Consider the following 19,982-nt stretch of genomic DNA (forward strand, 5'->3'; position numbering starts at 1 on the left):
TTGAGTGAGGAGTTAGCAACAGCTTGTTTACAAAAACTGTCCAGAGAAACCAGAGGAAGTGTGCATAGAGGGACCAATGTGCGATACAGTATAACAGTTAACCATTCAACCATCCAGTAAAAATAACATTCCATGCCAGAGGCACACATGATTGCATGGTGAGGAAATGAGTTACACAACTACAGTTTCAAGTTCAGTCCTGCTGTATGGTACTTTAGGCAAGAACTGTCTATTATAGCCCCCATACCAACCAAAGCCTTGTAAAGAAATTTGGTAGGTAGAAGCTGAATGATTCCAAAACTCTCTCTCTCATTGTGTGTGTGGGTGCTTATGTCTTCTTGTCTTGACATCATGCCTAATCCACACACAAAACATTGGTTGGCTCAAGGCTATAATAGAAGACATTTGCCCAAGGTGTTGTGCAGTGGAACTGAACCTGAGATCACATGGTTGGTAAACAAACCTCTCAACCACACAGCCACATTTGTGCCTATAAAAGAATTTTTAAAATCTGTAAAATTCTTACTTTGTCATATAATCTGTTTAATAACCGTGGTACTGAGGGGAATATAGTGGGCCTTAGAACTTTAATATCATCCATTAGTTTTTTGACATCACCACTGAAGAAACCAATAGAACCACCGGCAATATAAAGCATCACCTAAAACAAAGAAAACAGAAATTTTTATGAAAATACATGAAAATTTTAATATATTAAACTCTTGTATATTAACCATAAGAAATATATGCAAACAACATATATTGAATAAAATTTGTAGGTTGTGATGTATGCTATGCTTCATCTTAACAGTGTTATACAGAAGACATGTCATAGAGACATCTATATGCTATGACTATGGAATGCAGGCTAAATTATTATTGACAAAATATTATTACTCTCAGTAAATGAATTTTGATCAGAAGCAATATATGATGAGTTGTAGCAAAGACTGTAATCAAATATATATGGAATGTATGTTGTCAATGCATTTATCAAGTACAGATTTAGTTTATTTCTTCTAAACTGCCATCATTTTTTATAAAAATAATTATACCAATATGCATATAAATAATAAATGTATATCTTTTATCTTTTACTTGTTTCAGTCATTAGACTGCGGGCCATGCTGGGGCACTGCCTTGAATTTTTAGTCAAAAAGATCAACCCCACCAGCACTTATTTTTTAAGCCTTGTACTTATTCTATTGGTCTCTTTTGCCAAACTGCTAAGTTATGGAGATACAAACAAACCAACACAGGCTGTCAAGCAGGTGGGGGGACTGAGAGAGAAAGATACACACACATAGATATACATATAACAGGCTTCTTTCAATTTCCGTCTACCAAATCCACTCACAAGGCTTTGGTTGGCTTGAGGCTATAGTAAAAGACACTTGCCCAAGGTACCACACAGTGGGACTGAACCCAGAATCATGTGGCTGGGAAGCAAACTTCTCACTATATAGCCACGCTTGCAACTATATATCATATTAATGTTTGTTTTTATGTCAAATTATGATAAAAACAATTAATATTAAACTGAAGAATTACACAATACTTTTTTTGTAAAGTGTGTTTATGAAACTTTTAAAGAAAAGGGGTGGCAGTGATTTGTTACCAATTTTCTTTTGAAATAAACTGTTTTTGTTTCAATTGATTTTGAAAATAATCATTCGGCAATAAACAGCACTTGTGAAGACCTATTGAGGCAAGTGAAGACGTTGTTGTGGCTGATGACAGCACCACCTGATTGGCACGTAAAAAGCACCATTCAAGCGTGGTTGATGCCAGTGCCAGCTGACTGGTCCCATGCTAATGGCATGTAAAAAGCACCATTTGAGTGTGGTCGTTGCAAGTGTCACCTGTCTGGCCCTCATGCTGATGGCATGTAAAACACCCACCACACTCTCGGAGTAGTTGGCATTAGGAAGTTGAATCCAGCTGTAGAAACTTGCCAGATCAGATTGGAGCCTGGTGCAGCCTCCTGGCTTGCCACTCTTCAGTCAAACCGTCCAACCCATGCCAGCATGGAAAGCAGACTTTAAACGATGATGATGAATGAAGAATTTAGTAAAGCAACATTGCCATTATTAAGCTGGTTCTTAAAACATTAATTAACATGAATCTCTGAAGGAAAGTTTTCATTTAAATCCCTTTAAAACAAGAAGTTTATGTCATAAGACGAAAGGCAGTCCTCAGGAAGGTTAGTTTCAAAAGAGTTAACTGCAAATGTATTATTACATGTAAAAATAGTGTGGAAAATTACTGGCAATATACTGTAAATATACTTTGGAAATATACACTCAGTCAGGGTGTGTTTAATGAGTATGTAAAGTATTTCAGTTTTAATTAAGTTATGTATAAAAAATTCAAGAAAAACACTTACTTGAACAAATCTTTCGTAGACGTGAGCTAATGGCAAGTAAGATATCATTACATCTTCACAGCCAATGATATGCTGCAGAAACACAAAAGGAAAATAAAATTAAAAGTTTAAGAAAAAAAAATTTTTTTTTTTTAAATTAAAATAGTAAAATGAAAAATAATGTAACAATCAGAGTTTTCGTTATTTTTTAAAATCTTTTACTTGTTTTATTTATTGAATTACGACCATGCTGGGGCACCATCTTGAAGGGTTTAGTGAAACAACTCAACCCAAAAACTTTTTAAGTCTGATGTTTATTTTATCAATTTTGTTTGCTGATTTGCTAGGTAACAGGGATGTAAACAAATTCGGCATTAATACTGTCATTAAGGTTTGGCTATATAGGGCATGGCGGCGAGCTGGCAGAAACATTAGCGCGCCAGGCAAAATGCTTAGCAGTATTTCATCTGTCGTTACGCTCTGAGTTCAAATTCCGCCGAGGTCGACTTTGCCTTTCATCCTTTCGGGGTCGATAAAATAAGTACCAGTAACGCACTGGGGTCGATATAATCGACTTAATCCGTTTGTCTGTCCTTGTTTGTCCCCTCTGTGATTAGCTCCTTGTGGGTAGTAAAGAAATATATATAGTGCAATAAGTAGGGGAGTTTTGTAATCTCAATCATTTATAGTTAAGCTCCTGCCTTACAAGTTCTGAGGCTCGTGACAGGCCTAAACCTAAGTAATGGGTGGGTTGAAGGAAATTTGACTGTTATGTCTAGATGATCATTTGACTACTTAGAAACTCCCTTGTCAGCATGAATGAAATAAGATGAAATAGTACTCTACTGACTTTAGCCAGCCATTCAAGCTCTCTCTCTCTCTATCTATCTGTCTATCTCTTTCCAATTACACATAAAGAAAAAATATATTGGAAAATATTGGAAAATATGAACATACCATCTGTCTTGTACTTGCAATAACTGCTGCTAACATTCCTTTATGTGTAAGGATGGCACCCTTGGGGATACCTACAAATATAGATAGAAGTGATTGTTTCAATCATAGAGAAGAAACATGGCCATATCAAAATATAAAAATGTCCATAATAAATTTGTTGGATTCTAAAATAGTTGAATAATTGACATTAATATGCTTAAATAAAATTAAAAAATATCACATGATACCAAAGCATGCAATAACACTTGAGTAAATTTTAAAAAATAAAGACCTTTTTCAGTCATGAATGACCATGGGATTGCACCCAGAAAGTTCCCCTCTGAGGCACAAGTTTGGGGAAGGTTATTTATGGAAGACCAGCACACACCCAAACATACCAGCCTCCCCTCTCCACAACACCAATGTTATCCGAGGGAAAAGGCAAAGGCCAATATAGCTTGGCACCAGTGATGTTGCAACTTATTTCTACAGCTGAACAAACTGGAGCAACATGAAATAAAGTGTTTTGCTGCGTATTTAGTCCCACATATTTATTCATGACATTCGAACATTGGGCCTCAGAGAGGCAATGATAGGAGATTGGGACCTTTGGAGATATGCTGTGATTGAGAACACTTGACGACTAAAGTGAAGTCATAGCCACGCATTTCTGGCCCTGTTAAGAATATCCTTGATGCGCCGGATGATATGATATGCTTGAGAAGACCTGTTGAGTCAAATAAAACCAATAACAGCTGTGGCCAGTGCCCCCGACTGGCTCCCATGCTGGTAGCACATAAAAAGCACCATCCAAACGTGGTCGATGCCAGGTCTGCCTGACTGGTTCCTGTGCCAGTGGCACATAAAAAGCACCAAGCAAACATAGCTGATGCCAGTACCCATTGACTGGCTCTTGTGCTAATGGCACGTAAAAAGCATCATCTGAACATGGTCAATGTCAGTACCCCCCAACTGGCCCCTGTGCCAGTGGTGCGTAAAAAGCACTATCTGAACGTGATCAATGCCAAGCCCGACTGACTGACTCCTGTGCTGGTAGCACGTAAAAAGCACCCACTACACTCTTTAAGTGGTTGGCGTTAGGAAGGGCATCCAGCTGTAGAAGCATTGCCAGATAAGATTGTAGCCTGGTGCAGCCATCTGGCTCTCCAGACCTCAGTTAAACCATCCAACCCATGCCAGCATGGAAAACGGACATTAAATGATGATGATGGTGATGTTTTGATTTAATCATGCGTCATCTTGTAATTCCAAGATTTCAATGGTGTGATTGCTTGTTTTTAGAATGACATTGCAGGTTAGGTGTGAGAGACCAGATATGGTTAATATGAACATAAACAGGTAGAATATTTGGGCTAGATATGGCATTTTATATACTAAATCATTAAAAACCAAAAGAAAGAAAGTGTAATTCAATAAAAATAGGGCAACAAAAAGGTTACAGAACATACTGTTTGACATCTCATGATATAAGAATAAGTATTGACATGTTGCTGCTTTCAATAGTTTAATATTAATAATTTTTATGATAATACTTTATTTACAAACACCAGAAATGTCTAATAAATTTCACTTCCGAAAAATAAAATTCCATTTCTAATAGCCAAATATTTTTCACAATTCATGATATTGACCATAAAATGTAAAACTAACTTACCAGTTGTACCACTTGTGTAACAAATTATGCATACATCTGTTGATTTGCAAGGCTGAACAAAGACAAAAACAGAGGATACAATTAAAACAAAAATTATTTTATTTTATTTTTATTTTTTCAATGGGGGATCCAGGCCCATAAACCACTGAGTCTAGTGGGAAGGGAAGATGGGAGGTAGCCTTGGCCCAAATGCTTTTAAACTCCTTAACAAAACTACTTGTGTGCATTTAAAGGTTGAGTGAATATTATGTAAAGAAACTATCTCTTTGAATTGAAAATAATTTCAAATATTTTTTTTATTATATTTACACAGTCTGTCATCTTATGACTAACACTAAAACAGACACACATAGATTTACACACATATAAATATATAGACATAGTAACAGTCATACACACACACAGAAATACACTCAGACATGTGTGTGTGTGTGATAAATGCCATCACCATTACTACTGTGTAAATATAAACACACACACACACACACACACACACACACACACACACTTTCTTTTTAGACATTTTTAGACACTGTTATATTAAATTATTAACTAAAACTTTGTTGTAGTTCAGTTCTATATTTAATTGCCCACGGGCATATGGCATAGTGGTTAAGAGTGCGGGCTACTAACCCTAAGATTCCAAGTTCGATTCCAAGCAGTGACCTGAACACTAACAATAATAATAATAATAATAATAATAATAACATCGAAAAATACCTTAGGAATGAGAACCCAGGTTCAAAATTTCCTCAAGACACTTGAAGAAGGCTGGAGGGTATATCAGCCAAAACGCGTTAACAACAAACAAAATGAGGACAAATATCCGTCAAATGTAAATAATGTAAATAATTTGTTGTAGCTGTTTAGTTGTTTAAAGATTGAAGTGAAAAAGGAAAATATATATAAAAAAGAAATTTACCACAAGCTTGTGTGGGTTCTCTTCTCCTAATTTCTGGAATAGAAAAAAAATAATATAAAACAAATAGTAAGATAAAAGAATACCAAGATGAATGTAAAAGACATTATGTAATTAATAAGAAAGAAATATAGCATGGAGAAATTCAGAATTTTTTCAGTCCTGAAACTAAAACCTATGGAATATTGTTCTTTGTAAAGAATGGTCTCTGAGATTTTAGAAAATGGGACAGTCACAGAAATTTCATTCCTAATCAATAAGCAATCTCTATTATTTCATTGTTTCACCACAAAGTCCAGTCTTGGTTGCAGGGAAGTGGTCTGTGTGCCACAATGGCCCTGAGAGTTGTGCCAGCAGAGTGCAAGCTCCTGACAGGACCTCCCAACCTAGACAGGGCAAAAGGATAAAGGCCAGGTTAGTAGGGAACTACCTCTTCACAGAGGTAAAAATAGGTTTGTGAAGGGCCAACACTCCTACCTAGAACAAAAAAGTTACAGAAGTATTGCAAGCAATTCAAAACCAACGAGAACTGGAAGAAGAAGGATTTCCCCCGGGGGAACCATATAACACAGTGCAACAAAATCTGTAAGGAAGCTGCAGAATTGTTTGAAAAGTCATGGATCCAAGGAGAGAAGCAGAAAAGACAGTTCAGAGTACAAAACAATGGAGATAAATCCTTGACTGCCTACATCCATAGGGAGTAAAGGGTTTAAGTAAGTAATTATTTCCTTGCTACCTAAATTGTTGTTGATATGTAATTTACAATATTTGAGTACCATTTATATAATTATATCAAGCATTTTTTTTATTCACCTTAATTAGTCTTTTTTTGATCACTTCAACCTAACTGCTTTCTTACATGATCAGGAGCTTGGTATAGGGACTTCAATATGTGCTACCAAAAGAGATGTGGTAACATAACTGACCCAGGATTAGAATATAAGAACATATATATTCAGTATCTTTTGAATTTTGAACATTACATGAAAAGCTAAGATCAAAGAAAGTATTTATTAAAATGAACATATGTAAACCATATGTCTCCTCTATAGTAAGACTCTTGCACATGTCCTTTGATCATAATTTAGCCTCTCAATACCTGGTAAAAAGCTAATTCCTCCTCTCAAATACACCCCACACTTAGTTAAGAGGGCTTTTTCTTGTTCTTTTTTTGTCTTGCAAATTATGTGGCAACCCCACTTATGCTATTGCCTTGTAAAGCACCTAGGACACACTGTAATGGGGTCGGCATTAGGCATTAGAAAGGTCATCAGCCATGGAAAGCATACAAAAAATGGACTTTGGAGTTTGAAGCAGCCCTGTGGCTCACCAGATCCTGACAAACTGACCAACCCAAGCCAGCATAGAAAATGAACATTAGGTGATGATGATGATGATGATTTGTAATAATAATGATTTGAAAAATCTTTAAGATTTATAATAATTATGATAAATTTATTCTGTGAAACTGAGAGCAGGGAATTTACTGAATTATCGTCACCTTAAACTTTACTACTAAAGAGATTGCAAGACACATAACTGTTGGTCTTAGCCAGCCTCAACAACAAACAGGTTCCACTTAAACTTCACAACTGAATGCTTAGTGATAACAGTGATTTCTAGATGTGAAAATAATTTCCCTAACCATATGTAAACAAATGAACTTGCAAAAACTAAGCAATATTAACATGAAAAAATAAATGTGAAATAATACCAGAAAAACAAGGAAAAACTATTTTATCTATTCTTGGAAATTGAACACACAGTAAAAGTGTGTAATGGGGGTATGTTCATGTTTTTGGAAATTGATGCAATAAATGAAAATGAAAGTGAAATTGATGCAGTACTTGAAAATGAAGTGAAACTGATGCAATACCTGAAAATGAAAATAGCAGAGAAAGGTGGGGGGAGCTGGAGGAAGGAGAGGAGGAGAAGGGGAAGGGCGAGAAACAAGAGGAAGCAATATATGAAATGCAAATCTAAAATAAGAATAAAATATGTCAGCCAGTCATGAAACAAGAATATGGCGATTACAGAAAAGCAGACACTGTACAGCAATTTAAGTTGCAAAGACAACAGCAGCAAAATGAGCTCAACATGTTTAAAGTCGGGAACTCAGACGATCTCAAGAGGTACTTAAGGTGGTTCAGATGATAAGATGAGAGAAGGGGGGGAGAGACAGAGAGAGAGAGAGAGTAACATAAGAAAATTAGAAATAGCTATTAAGGAAAGAAGGATGAGTGTACCAAACACAGAGCAGGAACTAGAGTACAAATGAAACTGAAAGATAAAGGAAAAATTAAAGAAAAAAAAATGGGCAAAGAATAGCAGTAAGAGTTGGTAATGAGAGTCAAGAACAAAGAAATCTAATATCTTAGACAAAAATCTGTTACATGATACTTAAGAACAGAGACACATGGAGAACAAATATAGGAATAAGAACAACTGACAGAATTCAAAATGAAGCAGGAATAGATGAAAATATTGGGAGATGTCATAATGCTGAGAATATGAAGCATACAGGATGTAACAAATGAATAGCTTAACAACTTGGGAAACAAATTCTTGTGGAGGATTTAATGTAAAATGTCAGTTTTGCTGCGAAACCCAGCAATGGTTTAGTTAATAACTGCTGCCATAAAGATGAAATCCAGCTCACTCAACAGCAACGTTTCCAAGAATACTTGAAGAATATCACGAGCCAGTCAAGTCATTCTCATTATTCCAATTTTAGATCATACAACTCAGCAATTTTGTTTGCTTTAGTGGATGGTTCAAATGGCTGGACCACATGGTTGAAGTCCCTTTCGGTTTAGAGAGTATGGATAAAACTATTGTCATACTTCTAACAGGCAACCTACAGAAAGACATAAAAGGCCAATTCCTCAACTGCATGTTGTCTACTCAATAACATCTAATGAAACTAGACTTAATCACCAAGCTAACGAAGGAGGTATCCCAGAAATTACGAGTACTCTAACAAAAAGCATTAAAGAAAATAATGTTTATAAAATGGTAAATAAAATATTATGACAAATGAAACATGAAGAGACAGGGCACACTCAACAGGAAAATAGACAAGTCCCAAAAGAAAGTATGGTGTTTACAAAGAGATTGTTCATCAAATCTAAGTAGAGACTTCAAACTTGAAATCTTCAAAGCCACAGTCGAACCAATTCTACTATATGGCTCAGAAACCTGGATGTTATCAAAGAAGCTTGAGAGGTGGTTGGATGGAACCTACACTCGCCTCCTTATGAGAGCTCAAAATCTCTCGTGGAAGTGTCATCCAACCAAAATGCAAATATATGGGAAACTACCACCTGTGTCATCTCTTGTGAAAGGTAGGAGAGTCCAGTTTGCTGGACATTGTTGTAGAGCTGAAAACGAGGCAATTTCTACTCTTCTCCTCTGGAAGCCATCTACTCGCAACACTAGAGGGCGCACACTTTCCTACCCTGATATAATCTCCAGGGATACAGGCATCCAGCAACAGAACCACCGTAATGCTATGATGGACCGTGAAGTCTGGTGTAGCATGGTAAATTCCATTGTCTCAACCATTCCATTGTCTCAACAAATGTTCTTTTTATAGAAGATCATATAGTTTAGCAACTATATGAAATGGTGTTTATGAATGAAGATGAAGAAATGTCATCATTTAACAGAGGTTTCTAAATTTATCAAAGAAATTTAAACATATACATAAGATGGTTTCAAATTTTGGCACAAGGACAGCAATTTCGGGAAGGGTGGGGGTTATGGTCCCTTGTAATTTAGTGGCTCAGCAGAAAATGAATACTTGAGTCGATTTGTACAACTAGAACACTTCAAGGCAGTGCCCCGGCAGTCAAATGACAAACAAGCCTGATGTGCTGACAATTCTACCAGCTCACTGCCGTCAATATATACATATATCAACCCATTTTAAACCAGGTTAACCCAGTTGAAATTTTGAAGATAGTTATATAAATAGGGATAACAAACATATGGAAGCATCCAGTTAACTTTTATTGCAGTAAATAAACTAAATACAATGGTTAAATAAATACAACAAGCACTATTTTGTGTCCAGTTAACCTTTATTGCAGTAAACGAACCAAATACAACCGTCCTCATTTGAGGACGGTGGGTTAAAATGGGTTAGGCTATTATAAGTCCAAATATCAACCTTCAGGACATAGACATGATTTTATCCACATGATGAACCCAGATGGCAAACCTATTTATTAGTTGCTGAAAGAAGACTCTAATACATTGTAATCTATGACATCATGAATACATGGCCTACAGCCATGACAGGGGCATAGCCTTCAAGGGTTTACTCAATCACATCAACATCTGCTCCTATTTTACCTATCTTATACCCCTCAAATCTCTAAATCAGTGTTTCTCAAACTTTTTACCCTACCGTAACCCTTAAAATAAATTATATGTCTCAAGGAACCCCTGCATAAAAAAAATTATATACCATATCTTTCTCATATTTTTTTCGTCATTGTTCATGTGATCATCATCATCATCATCATCATTTAGCGTCCGTTTTACATGCTAGCATGGGTTGGACGGTTCTACTGGGGTCTGTGAAGCCAGAAGGCTTCATCAGGCCCAGTCAAATCTGGCAGTGTTTCTACGGCTGGATGCCCTTCCTAACGCAAACCACTCCGTGAGTGTAGTGGGTGCTTTTTACGTGCCACCCGCACTGGTGCCAGACAGAGCTGGCAAACGGCCACGAACGGATGGTGCTTTTTATGTGCCACTGGCACAAGGGCCAGGCGAGGCTGGCAACGGACACGAAACGGGGCGGTGCTGGCAACGGTCGCGAAACGGAAAGTTCTCTTACATGCCACCGGCACTGGTAACACATCTGCAATTTCCATTGATCGATTTCGATTCTGATCCTCACTTGCCTCAATGGGTCTTCACAAGCAGAGTTTCGATATGCCACCGGCACTGGTAGCACATCCGCAATTTCCATTGATCGATTTCGATTCTGATCCTCACTTGCCTCAACACGTCTTCACAAGTAGAGTTTTGTGTCCCAAGAAGGGAAGGTATGCATACGTAGGCTGGCTCCATCCCATGTAGAAGGCCACGGGTTGTGGACTCACTTGTCCTGCCGGGTCTTCTCGCGCACAGCACACTTCCAGAGGTCTCGGTCTCTAGTCATTTCCTCAGTGAGACCTAAAGTTCGAAGGTCGTGCTTCACCACCTCGTCCCAGGTTTTCCTGGGTCTGCCTCTTCCACAGGTTCCCTCAACCGCTAGGGTGTGGCACTTTTTCACACAACTATCTTCATCCATTCTCGCCACATGACCATACCAGCGCAAACGTCTCTCTTGCACACCACAACTGATGCTTCTTAGGTCCAGCTTTTCTCTCAAGGTACTTACACTCTGCCGAGTGTGAGTACCGGCATTACACATCCATCGGAGCATACTGGCTTCATTTCTAGCGAGCTTACGCATATCCTCAGCAGTCACGGCCCATGTTTCACTGCCATGTAGCATGGCTGTTCGTACACACGCATCATACAGCCTGCCTTTCACTCTGTGCGAGAGGCCTTTTGTCACCAGCAGAGGTAAGAGCTCTCTGAACTTTGCCCAAGCTATTCTTACTCTAGCAGTTACACTTTCAGCACACCCGCCCCCGCTGCTGACTTGGTCACCTAGGTAACGGAAACTATCAACTATTTCTAGTTTTTCTCCCTGGAAAGTGACGGAAGTTGGTCTCAGAGCATTTTCAGTGTTTATTGTTCCTGAGCATCTGCCACATACAAAAACCATCTTCCTAGTTAGCCTTCCTTTGACATTGCTGCATCTCTTATGTGTCCATAGCTTACACTTGGTGCATCTTATAGAGTTTCTACCTACACCTTTTCTACAGATCGAGCAGGGCCATCTACCTGAAGGTGTTTGTGATTTGTCTACCTTCCTACTGATTACGACTTTGGTTTTAGCTAGATTGACTCTGAGGCCCTTCGATTCTAATCCTTGTTTCCACACCTGAAACTTCTCCTCATATATATATATATATATATATATACACATATATATATATATTCTTTTATTCTTTTACTTGCTTCAGTCATTTGACTGCAGCCATGCTGGAGCACCACCTTTAGTCAAGCAAATCGATACCAGAATTTCTTTTTTGTAAGTACTGACATAGGTTTAAAGAAGAGATAAATATTGGTTTCAAATTTTGGCACAAAGCCAGCAATTTCGGGGGAGCGGGGGAATTGTTTTACATCAACCCCAGTGTTCAGCTGATGCTTATTTTATCAACCCAGAAAGGGATGAAAGGCAAAGTCAACCTCAGCAGAATTTGAACTCAGAACGCCAAGCATTTTGCCCGGTGTGCCAATGATTCTGCCAGCTCACCGCCTTAAAGAAGAAATAAATATTGAAAAGAAAAGTCAGTGGATATGTTACCTATAAATATTATGTGCATGAGAGAGAAAGAGAGAGAGAGAGAGAGAGAGTGGGGTAGGTGTACACACATTAAAGACAGAAAGAAAGGACTCTAAAATAAAACTAACCTCTAATTCTTCAAACAAGACCACTTTTACACCGGTCGATTTGGCCAAAGACAAAGATTCACTGTCTGGAGCTTCCATCAACACTACTGTCTTTAAGGATACCATTTTACTTTTTTGCTTCAGCAAATTTTTCAGTTTAGAATTTTTGTCACAAACAACCAAAGAAATTTCGGCTATAGAAAGAGAAACAGAAAGAAACAATTACATCAGATATTAGTTTTAAAATAAAAGACATGAAAACATTTTCGTAAGTATTACAAAACCGTTTTCTTCTTGGCCCCTTTAAGATTAAACAAAAATTGATTTATGATACATTTTATTAATGATCTATAGGTGTAGACATGATGGCTGTGTAGATATGGCATTTAGTATATTACCATGTGGTTTCAAGTTCCATCTCAATGTGTGACACTTGACTTAAGTGTCTTCTACTGCAGCCTCAGGCCAACATAATGCTTTGTAAGGGTAACTGGTAGTCAGAGACCGTATGGTTTAATGTCCACTTTTTCAGGCTTGTATGAGTGAGACAGAATTCATTGAGATACATTTTCTACAGCCCATATGTCTGTCCTGTTGCCAATCCTTATCAAGGAAGGTAATATTTCCTCATGGCCAACATGTTTATCACAGAAGACTGGCAAACAAATCTCACTTGTATGATGATGATGCTCATTCACAATCAGTACATGATGTGAAAACAAGGGTTCATGCACATAGACACACACACACACACATCTATATGAATGTATATGTGTTTATTTCTGCCTCCTTGTCTTGACATAATTATAAATAAGTGTCACCACCATACAAGCAATGTCATTCATTTCCAATCTTCATTGAAAATATGTCTGGTCATGGGGAAAATATTACCTTGCTTGGAAACAAGTGAATGTTGGTGACAAAAAAGGCATCTAGCTGTAGAAAAAAAATCTACCTCAATGAATTCCATATAACCCATGCAAGAATGAAAAAGCAGACAGTAAAATGATGATGATATCAAAGCATAATATTATTTAGATGTAACAAGCCAACAGACAAGTTGAATGAAGTTTTGCAAACAAACAACACAAGAGAAATGTTTACATCATCATTTAGCATCCATTTTCCATTCTGATAAGGGCTTTGGCATGGTCTCTACAGCTGGATGCCCTTCCTAATGCCAACCACTTTACAGAATGTACTGGATACTTTTTACATAGAACTGGCATTAGCAAGGTCAGTAAGTAAGATCATCAACTGAGAGGGAATACATATAAATGATGAAATTAAATTAACAAAGATAAATTTTAAAAGTAAAAGGTATAGATATCAAACCTTGATTAACAATATACGTTGCAGCATCTGGTCCTAATGTGTCATATAAAGGGATGAGGACCATTGAGTACATATAGCAAGCTTGTTCAACAATAAAAAACTGGAAAAAAAAAACAGAAATTGTATATAGACATCTGAATCAAAGTTATTGCTGTGTTAGATGCATAAAGTTTGCATAGATGATCAAGACAACCCAGATAAATTGAGAGAGAAAAAGAATGGATATCAGAGAGATTACGAGAAAAGACTATACTGATACAGACATAATGCATATAGAATATGACAGTTGAGTGAAGAAGTGGGGATCCACATGAAGGAAACCTGCAGATGAGGAAGATCGAGGAAGTTCTGGGAAGAAGATGTAAAGGGTGCTTTGGGGATATTGAACCTTACAAAGGAAATAAAGGTCTGCAATGAGTGGAAAGATGCTGTGCTACAAGAAACCTGTCCAATCCATGCCAGCCTGGGAAAAAGACTGGAAATGGTGAATGAATTATTGTTTGCTTTTATCACCATCTTTCGTAGTGCATAAATGTACATACACAACACACACACACACACTACAGGCTTCTTTCAGTTTCTATCAACTAAATTCACTCACAAGCTTTGGTCAGCTCAGGACTACAGTTAGAGACACTTGCCCAAGGTGCCACACAGTAGGACTGAACCCCAAAATGCCACATGGCTGAGAAGCAAACTTCTTAACTACAATGCCAGGCCTGCATCAAATAATTTCTTTATTACCCACAGGGGGCTAAACATAGAGGGGACAAACAAGGAAAGACAAAGGGATTAAGTTGATTACATTGACCCCAGTGTGTAACTGGTACTTATTTAATCGCCCCTGAAAGGATGAAAAACAAAGTCAACCGTGGCAGAATTTGAACTCAGAACATAACAGCAGACAAAATACTGCTAAGCATTTTGCCTGGCGTGCTAATGATTCTGCCAGCTCACCACCCTTCAAATAATGAATGAACGAATGGATAAAAACATTTATCAAATATTTTAACTGCTTGAAATATAAAAACTTAAACAGCAGTACTATGGAAAGCAAACTAATGTTCAATACATTTCTCTCAATGGTGATATTATATACAGCTATTATTGTTTAGCTCCAAGTCAGCCCTTAATGAGCAGACCTAGGATTAGAAATATTCCAGCCAGAACCATTTTGCTGCCTTTTTAAATATCAATGACCATATTCACCAATGTGTCCTTTCTTTACTATAAGAAGTTAGCTTCCCAACCACATGGTCTCAGATTCAGTACCACTGTGTAGCACCTTAGGCAAATCATCATCATCAATTAACGTCCGTTTTCCATGCTAGCATGGGTTAGAGAGTTCAACCAGGGTTTGGGAAGCCAAGAGGCTTCCCCAGGCTCCGTCTGATCTGGCAGTGTTTCTACAGCTGGATGCCCTTCTTAATGCCAACCACTCTGTGAGTGCAGTGGGTACTTTTTATGTGCCACCGGCACAGGAGCCAGAGGAGGCTGGAAAATGGCCACAATCGGTTGGTGCTTTTTACGTGTCACCGGCACGGATGCCAGTCAAGGTGGCGCTGGCATCGACCACATTCAGATGGTGCTTTTTATGTGCCACCGGCACAGATGTCTTCTACTATAGCTGTGAGTTGACCAAAGCCCTGTGAGTGGATTTAGTAGACAGAAACTGAAAGAAGCCTGTCATACATATGAGAGAGAGACTGTGTATGTTTGTGTCTCCTTGTTTAGACATGCAATCGTTATAAATGAATGCCATTCATTTCTAATGTTCCGCAAAAATAAGTCCAACTATGAGAAAATATCATGTTGCTTGGAAATAGGTAAGGCTTGATGGCAGGAAGGGCATCCAACCATAGAAAATCTGCCTCAATAAACTCCATAAGTGGACGTTAAAACAATGATGAGTAAGGCTGATCTTAGAATGCTGAACGTTCTTGAAATCAACCATTATTGCTTCTTCCCATGTCTTCCTCTTCTTTAGGCACCTTCCATTCAGATAATTTTTTGGCAACTATCATCTGCCGTACATACCACATATCCACACTAATGCAATCTTTTCTCTTATACACAACAGCTGGATTTCTTTACACCCATATGTTTGCCTCTCAGCTCATCTGTGCTCTGTCTTACATATCTGTAATTTGAAAGTCATTTAGCTTCTATTTCTAATAGCTATGTGACCACATAGATGCTCTTTTAGTGTCTTATCATGGAAAGTAGTAAACACAGATGTCTTATATATCAGTCAAGTTAGTTATCTAGGAGATGATGTTTGACCAGCAATCAAGTTAGACACCTAGACAACAACAAAAACCATATGCTGGACGAAGAAAAATGTCACTATCTGCAGTCTTAAAATGATGTTGTGCTAACTCTAAGAGATGGTAAATGGTTAGCACATAGGAAATTAAAAATAGCCATTGTAATAGTTCCATGAAAACCTTTCTACTTCACTGTAAAAAGCACTCAATCCACTCTGTAAGGTGGTTGGTGTTAAGAAGAGCATCCAGCTGAAAACCCCCCGCCAAAACAGGCAGTGAAGTCTGGTGCAGTCTTCTGCTAGCCAGCCCCTGTCAAACTGTCCAACCCATGCCAGCACGGAAAATAGACATTAAATGATGATGATGATGATATATCAGAAGAGCACAGCAAAGAAACTGTTCACTGAAATTATAAACAAGGCCAACAGTTCTAGGTGCTTCTGGATGAAGAGACATGTCAAAGCACTGGTGTTCCAGAATCCCTTGTACAAATGAAATGTATTATAAATACACATCTGTGGTAAAGATGAAGCTGTTCTCCTGTGACAAACAACAGAAATTTGCATATTCATGTTCAAATCCACTGGAATGTATTAAGAATAAATATGCATGTTATTGTGAATTTTTAAATATATTTAGGGGCATCCTGTGGGACGATAAGAGATAGAGAAAAAGAGAAAAATATATTTTCAGATTAATAAAATGTCAGTTAAGTTTTCATAACATATCTGAATAGTTTTGTCTGTCCATACTGAATATAAGATCCAGTCTCAGCATCATCATCATCGTTTAAATCCATTTTCCATGCTGGCATGGGTTGGACAGTTTGACTGAGGTCTGGAAAGTCAGCAGCTGCACCAGGCTCCAATATGATCTGGCAAGGTTTCTACAGCTGGATGCCCTTCCTAACGCCAACCATTCTGAGAGTGTAGTGGGCGTGTTTTACATGCCACTGGCACAGTAGCCAGTCAGGAGGCACTGGCATCAACCACATTTGGATGGTGCTTTTTACCTGTCACCGGCACAGGAGCCAGTCAGGCAGCCCTGGCATCAATCACGTTTGGATAGTGCTTTATATGTGCCACCGGAACAGGAACCAGTCAGGAGCCACTGGCCAGAGCTAGGATTTGGGTTTTACTTCACTTAACAGGTCTTCTCAAACATATATCGGTCGATGCATAACAAAAAAAAAATCAAAGCAAATCATTAAAACTGAACACCTATGTGATGATGTTTAATATCTTACAATTCTATGTGACACTAATATAACAATAAAATGGAAAAATATTTAGAAAACAAATATCAAGTAATTTTACAAACCTCAGGATTATTTTGTGAATAGATCCCAATGTGTGTAGTATTTGAAGGATTTTGTCCTAATTTTATTAATCCAGCTCCTACATTTGCTGACTTAACCAATACCTGAAATAAAAAGAGAAAAACAAAATTGTAATTCATATATATATATATATATAAAAAAAATACTATAGAGTTTGTGTGTGACAGAAGAAAATAGTCTTTGTGTGTGTGGCATATGTGCAGGTACAATAAGCACTAAAAATGTGCAGACAACAGACTCCCTCAAATGCCCAGGGGGATCATTAGAAGTAGTAAATAGCTTCTGTTACCTAGGCAACTGAGTTAGCAGTGGTGGAGGAAGTTCTGAAAGTGTAGTTGCTAGATTAAGAATGGACTGGGTAAAGTTCAGAGAGCTTCTATCTTTGTTGGTAACTAAAAGCCTCTACCTTAAGGGCAGATTGTATGATGCCTATATATGTACAGCTATGCTACATGGCAGTGAAACATGGGCTGTGACTACAGAGGATTTGCGAAGGCTTGAAAGAAATGAAGCTAGCATGCTCTGCTGGATGGGTAATGTCAGTGTGCATGCATAAAAGAGTATAAATGATTTAAGAGGGAAACTGGGTGTAAGAGGCATCAGATGTCGTGTGCAAGAGAGAAGACTGTGATGTATATAGATGAGGACAGCTGCATAAAGAAATGCTGAGCTCTTACTGTGGAGGGAACTTGTGGAAGGGGTAAACCCAGGAAGATGTGGGACAAAGTGGTGAGAAAGGATCTTCAGATGCTGGGCCCTCACTGAAGAAATGACAAGGGACTGGGAGTTGTGATTCGCTGTACATGAGAAGATGTACCAAGCAAAGTAAAACTGCTGTCGTCCATACATAAAAGTATGTCCTTTACAAGTGCTGGTGCCACATAAAATGCAATTGTGCCAGTGCTTCGTAAACGCACCCATGCAAGTGGCACCTAGAAAAGCATCCAACACACACTGTTAAGTGGTTGGTGTTAGGAAGGGCATCCAGTTGTAGAAACTATGCCACAAGAGACAATCGGAATCTGGACAGCTCCCTGGCTGGCCAGCTCCATGTCAAACTGTATGACCCATGCCAGCATGGAAAACAGACATTAAAGACGACGATGATGATGAAGATGATGACAAGGATGATAATAGATTCCATCAAGTCACTTTATAAGGCAAATATGGTGACGAATGTCTAAAAGAGATGATTCTTTCACTTTTAATCCTGCTCCAAAGTTGATCCTTGTGTGTCTTTGATGAAGCCTTCAACCGAGGTCTCTCTCTGAAATTCTTTCTTTCCTACCTCAAGCAGAGGGGCCAAGAAAAAGATCATGGACCTTGTCTTGTCTTTCTGGTTAAGCCATAAAAACCCCCACCAAAACCAAATAATAGTACAAAAGAACTAAAACAAAGTAAAATATTTTCCAGATAACTTCAATATATGAAATCTTTTCTTGAATTATATTCAGACAGAGATGAAATAGGAAAAAAACAACCTTTAGATTAAAGAGGTCAAACACACATGAAAATTAGGAAAAGTATAAATTTTGTAACTAAAACAAATAATAATGATCTACATTTATGTGTGTGTGTGTGTGTGTGTGTGTGTGTGTGTTTGTGTGGCTGTGGGGTAAGAAGTTTGCTTACCAACCACATGGTTCCAGGTTCATTCCCACTGCATGGCACCTTGGGCAAGTGTATTCTACTATAGCCTTGGGCCAACCAAAGCCCTGTGAGTGGATTTGGTAGACAGAAACTGAAAGAAGCCTGTCATATATATGTGTATATATATATATATATATAATTGATATAGGATAAAATTTTTTTCAGGAAAAAATTTTATCAATGACCAGCATATCAAAAAATGCCTTTAAAAGTAAAATCTATACATAATTTACAAGATAAGGGCAGAAGAAAAATTCTAATGCCAGATACGCCGAAACAAAAAATTTGTCAATAACCATTTAAATTTATGCGTCTCGAAACAAACCGATAGAAATCTCTAAAAAATTCGTTATTACCGTATTGGTCCAATTTCGGGGTTAATTCACAAGAAATTTTCCCCTCTTCAGCGGCACATACGTGAGATATAAATGAAATACTTATTCATACCCATGGAAGAAGCAAGCACTAAGTCCCGAGCAGACTTAAGTACCCCAAATATATCCAAATAGAAAAATTTTTCTTCTGCCCTTATCTTGTAAATTATATATATATATGTATATGTGTGTGTGTGTATATGTTTGTGTGTCTGTGTTTGTCCCCTAACATCGCTTGACAACCAATGGTGATGTATTTATGTCCCTGTAACTTAGCAGTTTGGCAAAAGAGGCCAATAGAATAAGTACTAGGCTTCCAAAGAATAAGTCCTGGGGTCAATTTTCTTGGCTAAAGGCGGTGCTCCAGCATGGCTGCAGTCAAATGACTGAAACAAGTAAAAGAGTAAAGAGTATGTGCATGTGTGTGTATGCATATATGTGCATGTATGTGTGTGTGTGTAAGTATGTACAGGGTGCGATGGGTAATTTGTTGTCATTTTATATTTTTAATTTCGTGAGCTGCACATAGTTTATTTTTGAATCTGTTGACTATAAAGTATAGTAAGGTCAGTTGGGCACAGTCTGTGAGAAAAACAGTACCTT

The 19,982-nt window shown here is 37.9% G+C and overlaps 1 protein-coding gene across 2 annotated transcripts in view; it reads right to left on the reverse strand.

Moving 5' to 3' along the window:
* Positions 1 to 19,982, reverse strand: part of LOC115213462 (long-chain-fatty-acid--CoA ligase 5) — a 117,613-nt gene that overhangs the window by 17,097 nt on the left and 80,534 nt on the right. For both annotated transcript variants that reach the window (XM_029782445.2, XM_029782446.2), the window contains 8 exons: positions 17,337 to 17,438; positions 13,750 to 13,849; positions 12,436 to 12,608; positions 5,899 to 5,931; positions 4,977 to 5,028; positions 3,323 to 3,393; positions 2,387 to 2,458; positions 527 to 661 (listed from right to left, as the gene is read on the reverse strand). In XM_029782445.2, the coding sequence (XP_029638305.1) occupies positions 527 to 661; positions 2,387 to 2,458; positions 3,323 to 3,393; positions 4,977 to 5,028; positions 5,899 to 5,931; positions 12,436 to 12,608; positions 13,750 to 13,849; positions 17,337 to 17,438 (738 nt within the window). The remainder of the gene's footprint in view (positions 1 to 526; positions 662 to 2,386; positions 2,459 to 3,322; positions 3,394 to 4,976; positions 5,029 to 5,898; positions 5,932 to 12,435; positions 12,609 to 13,749; positions 13,850 to 17,336; positions 17,439 to 19,982) is intronic.

The sequence above is a fragment of the Octopus sinensis genome, linkage group LG6 (assembly GCF_006345805.1).
Source record: "Octopus sinensis linkage group LG6, ASM634580v1, whole genome shotgun sequence".
Classification (NCBI taxonomy): Eukaryota; Metazoa; Mollusca; class Cephalopoda; order Octopoda; family Octopodidae; genus Octopus; species Octopus sinensis.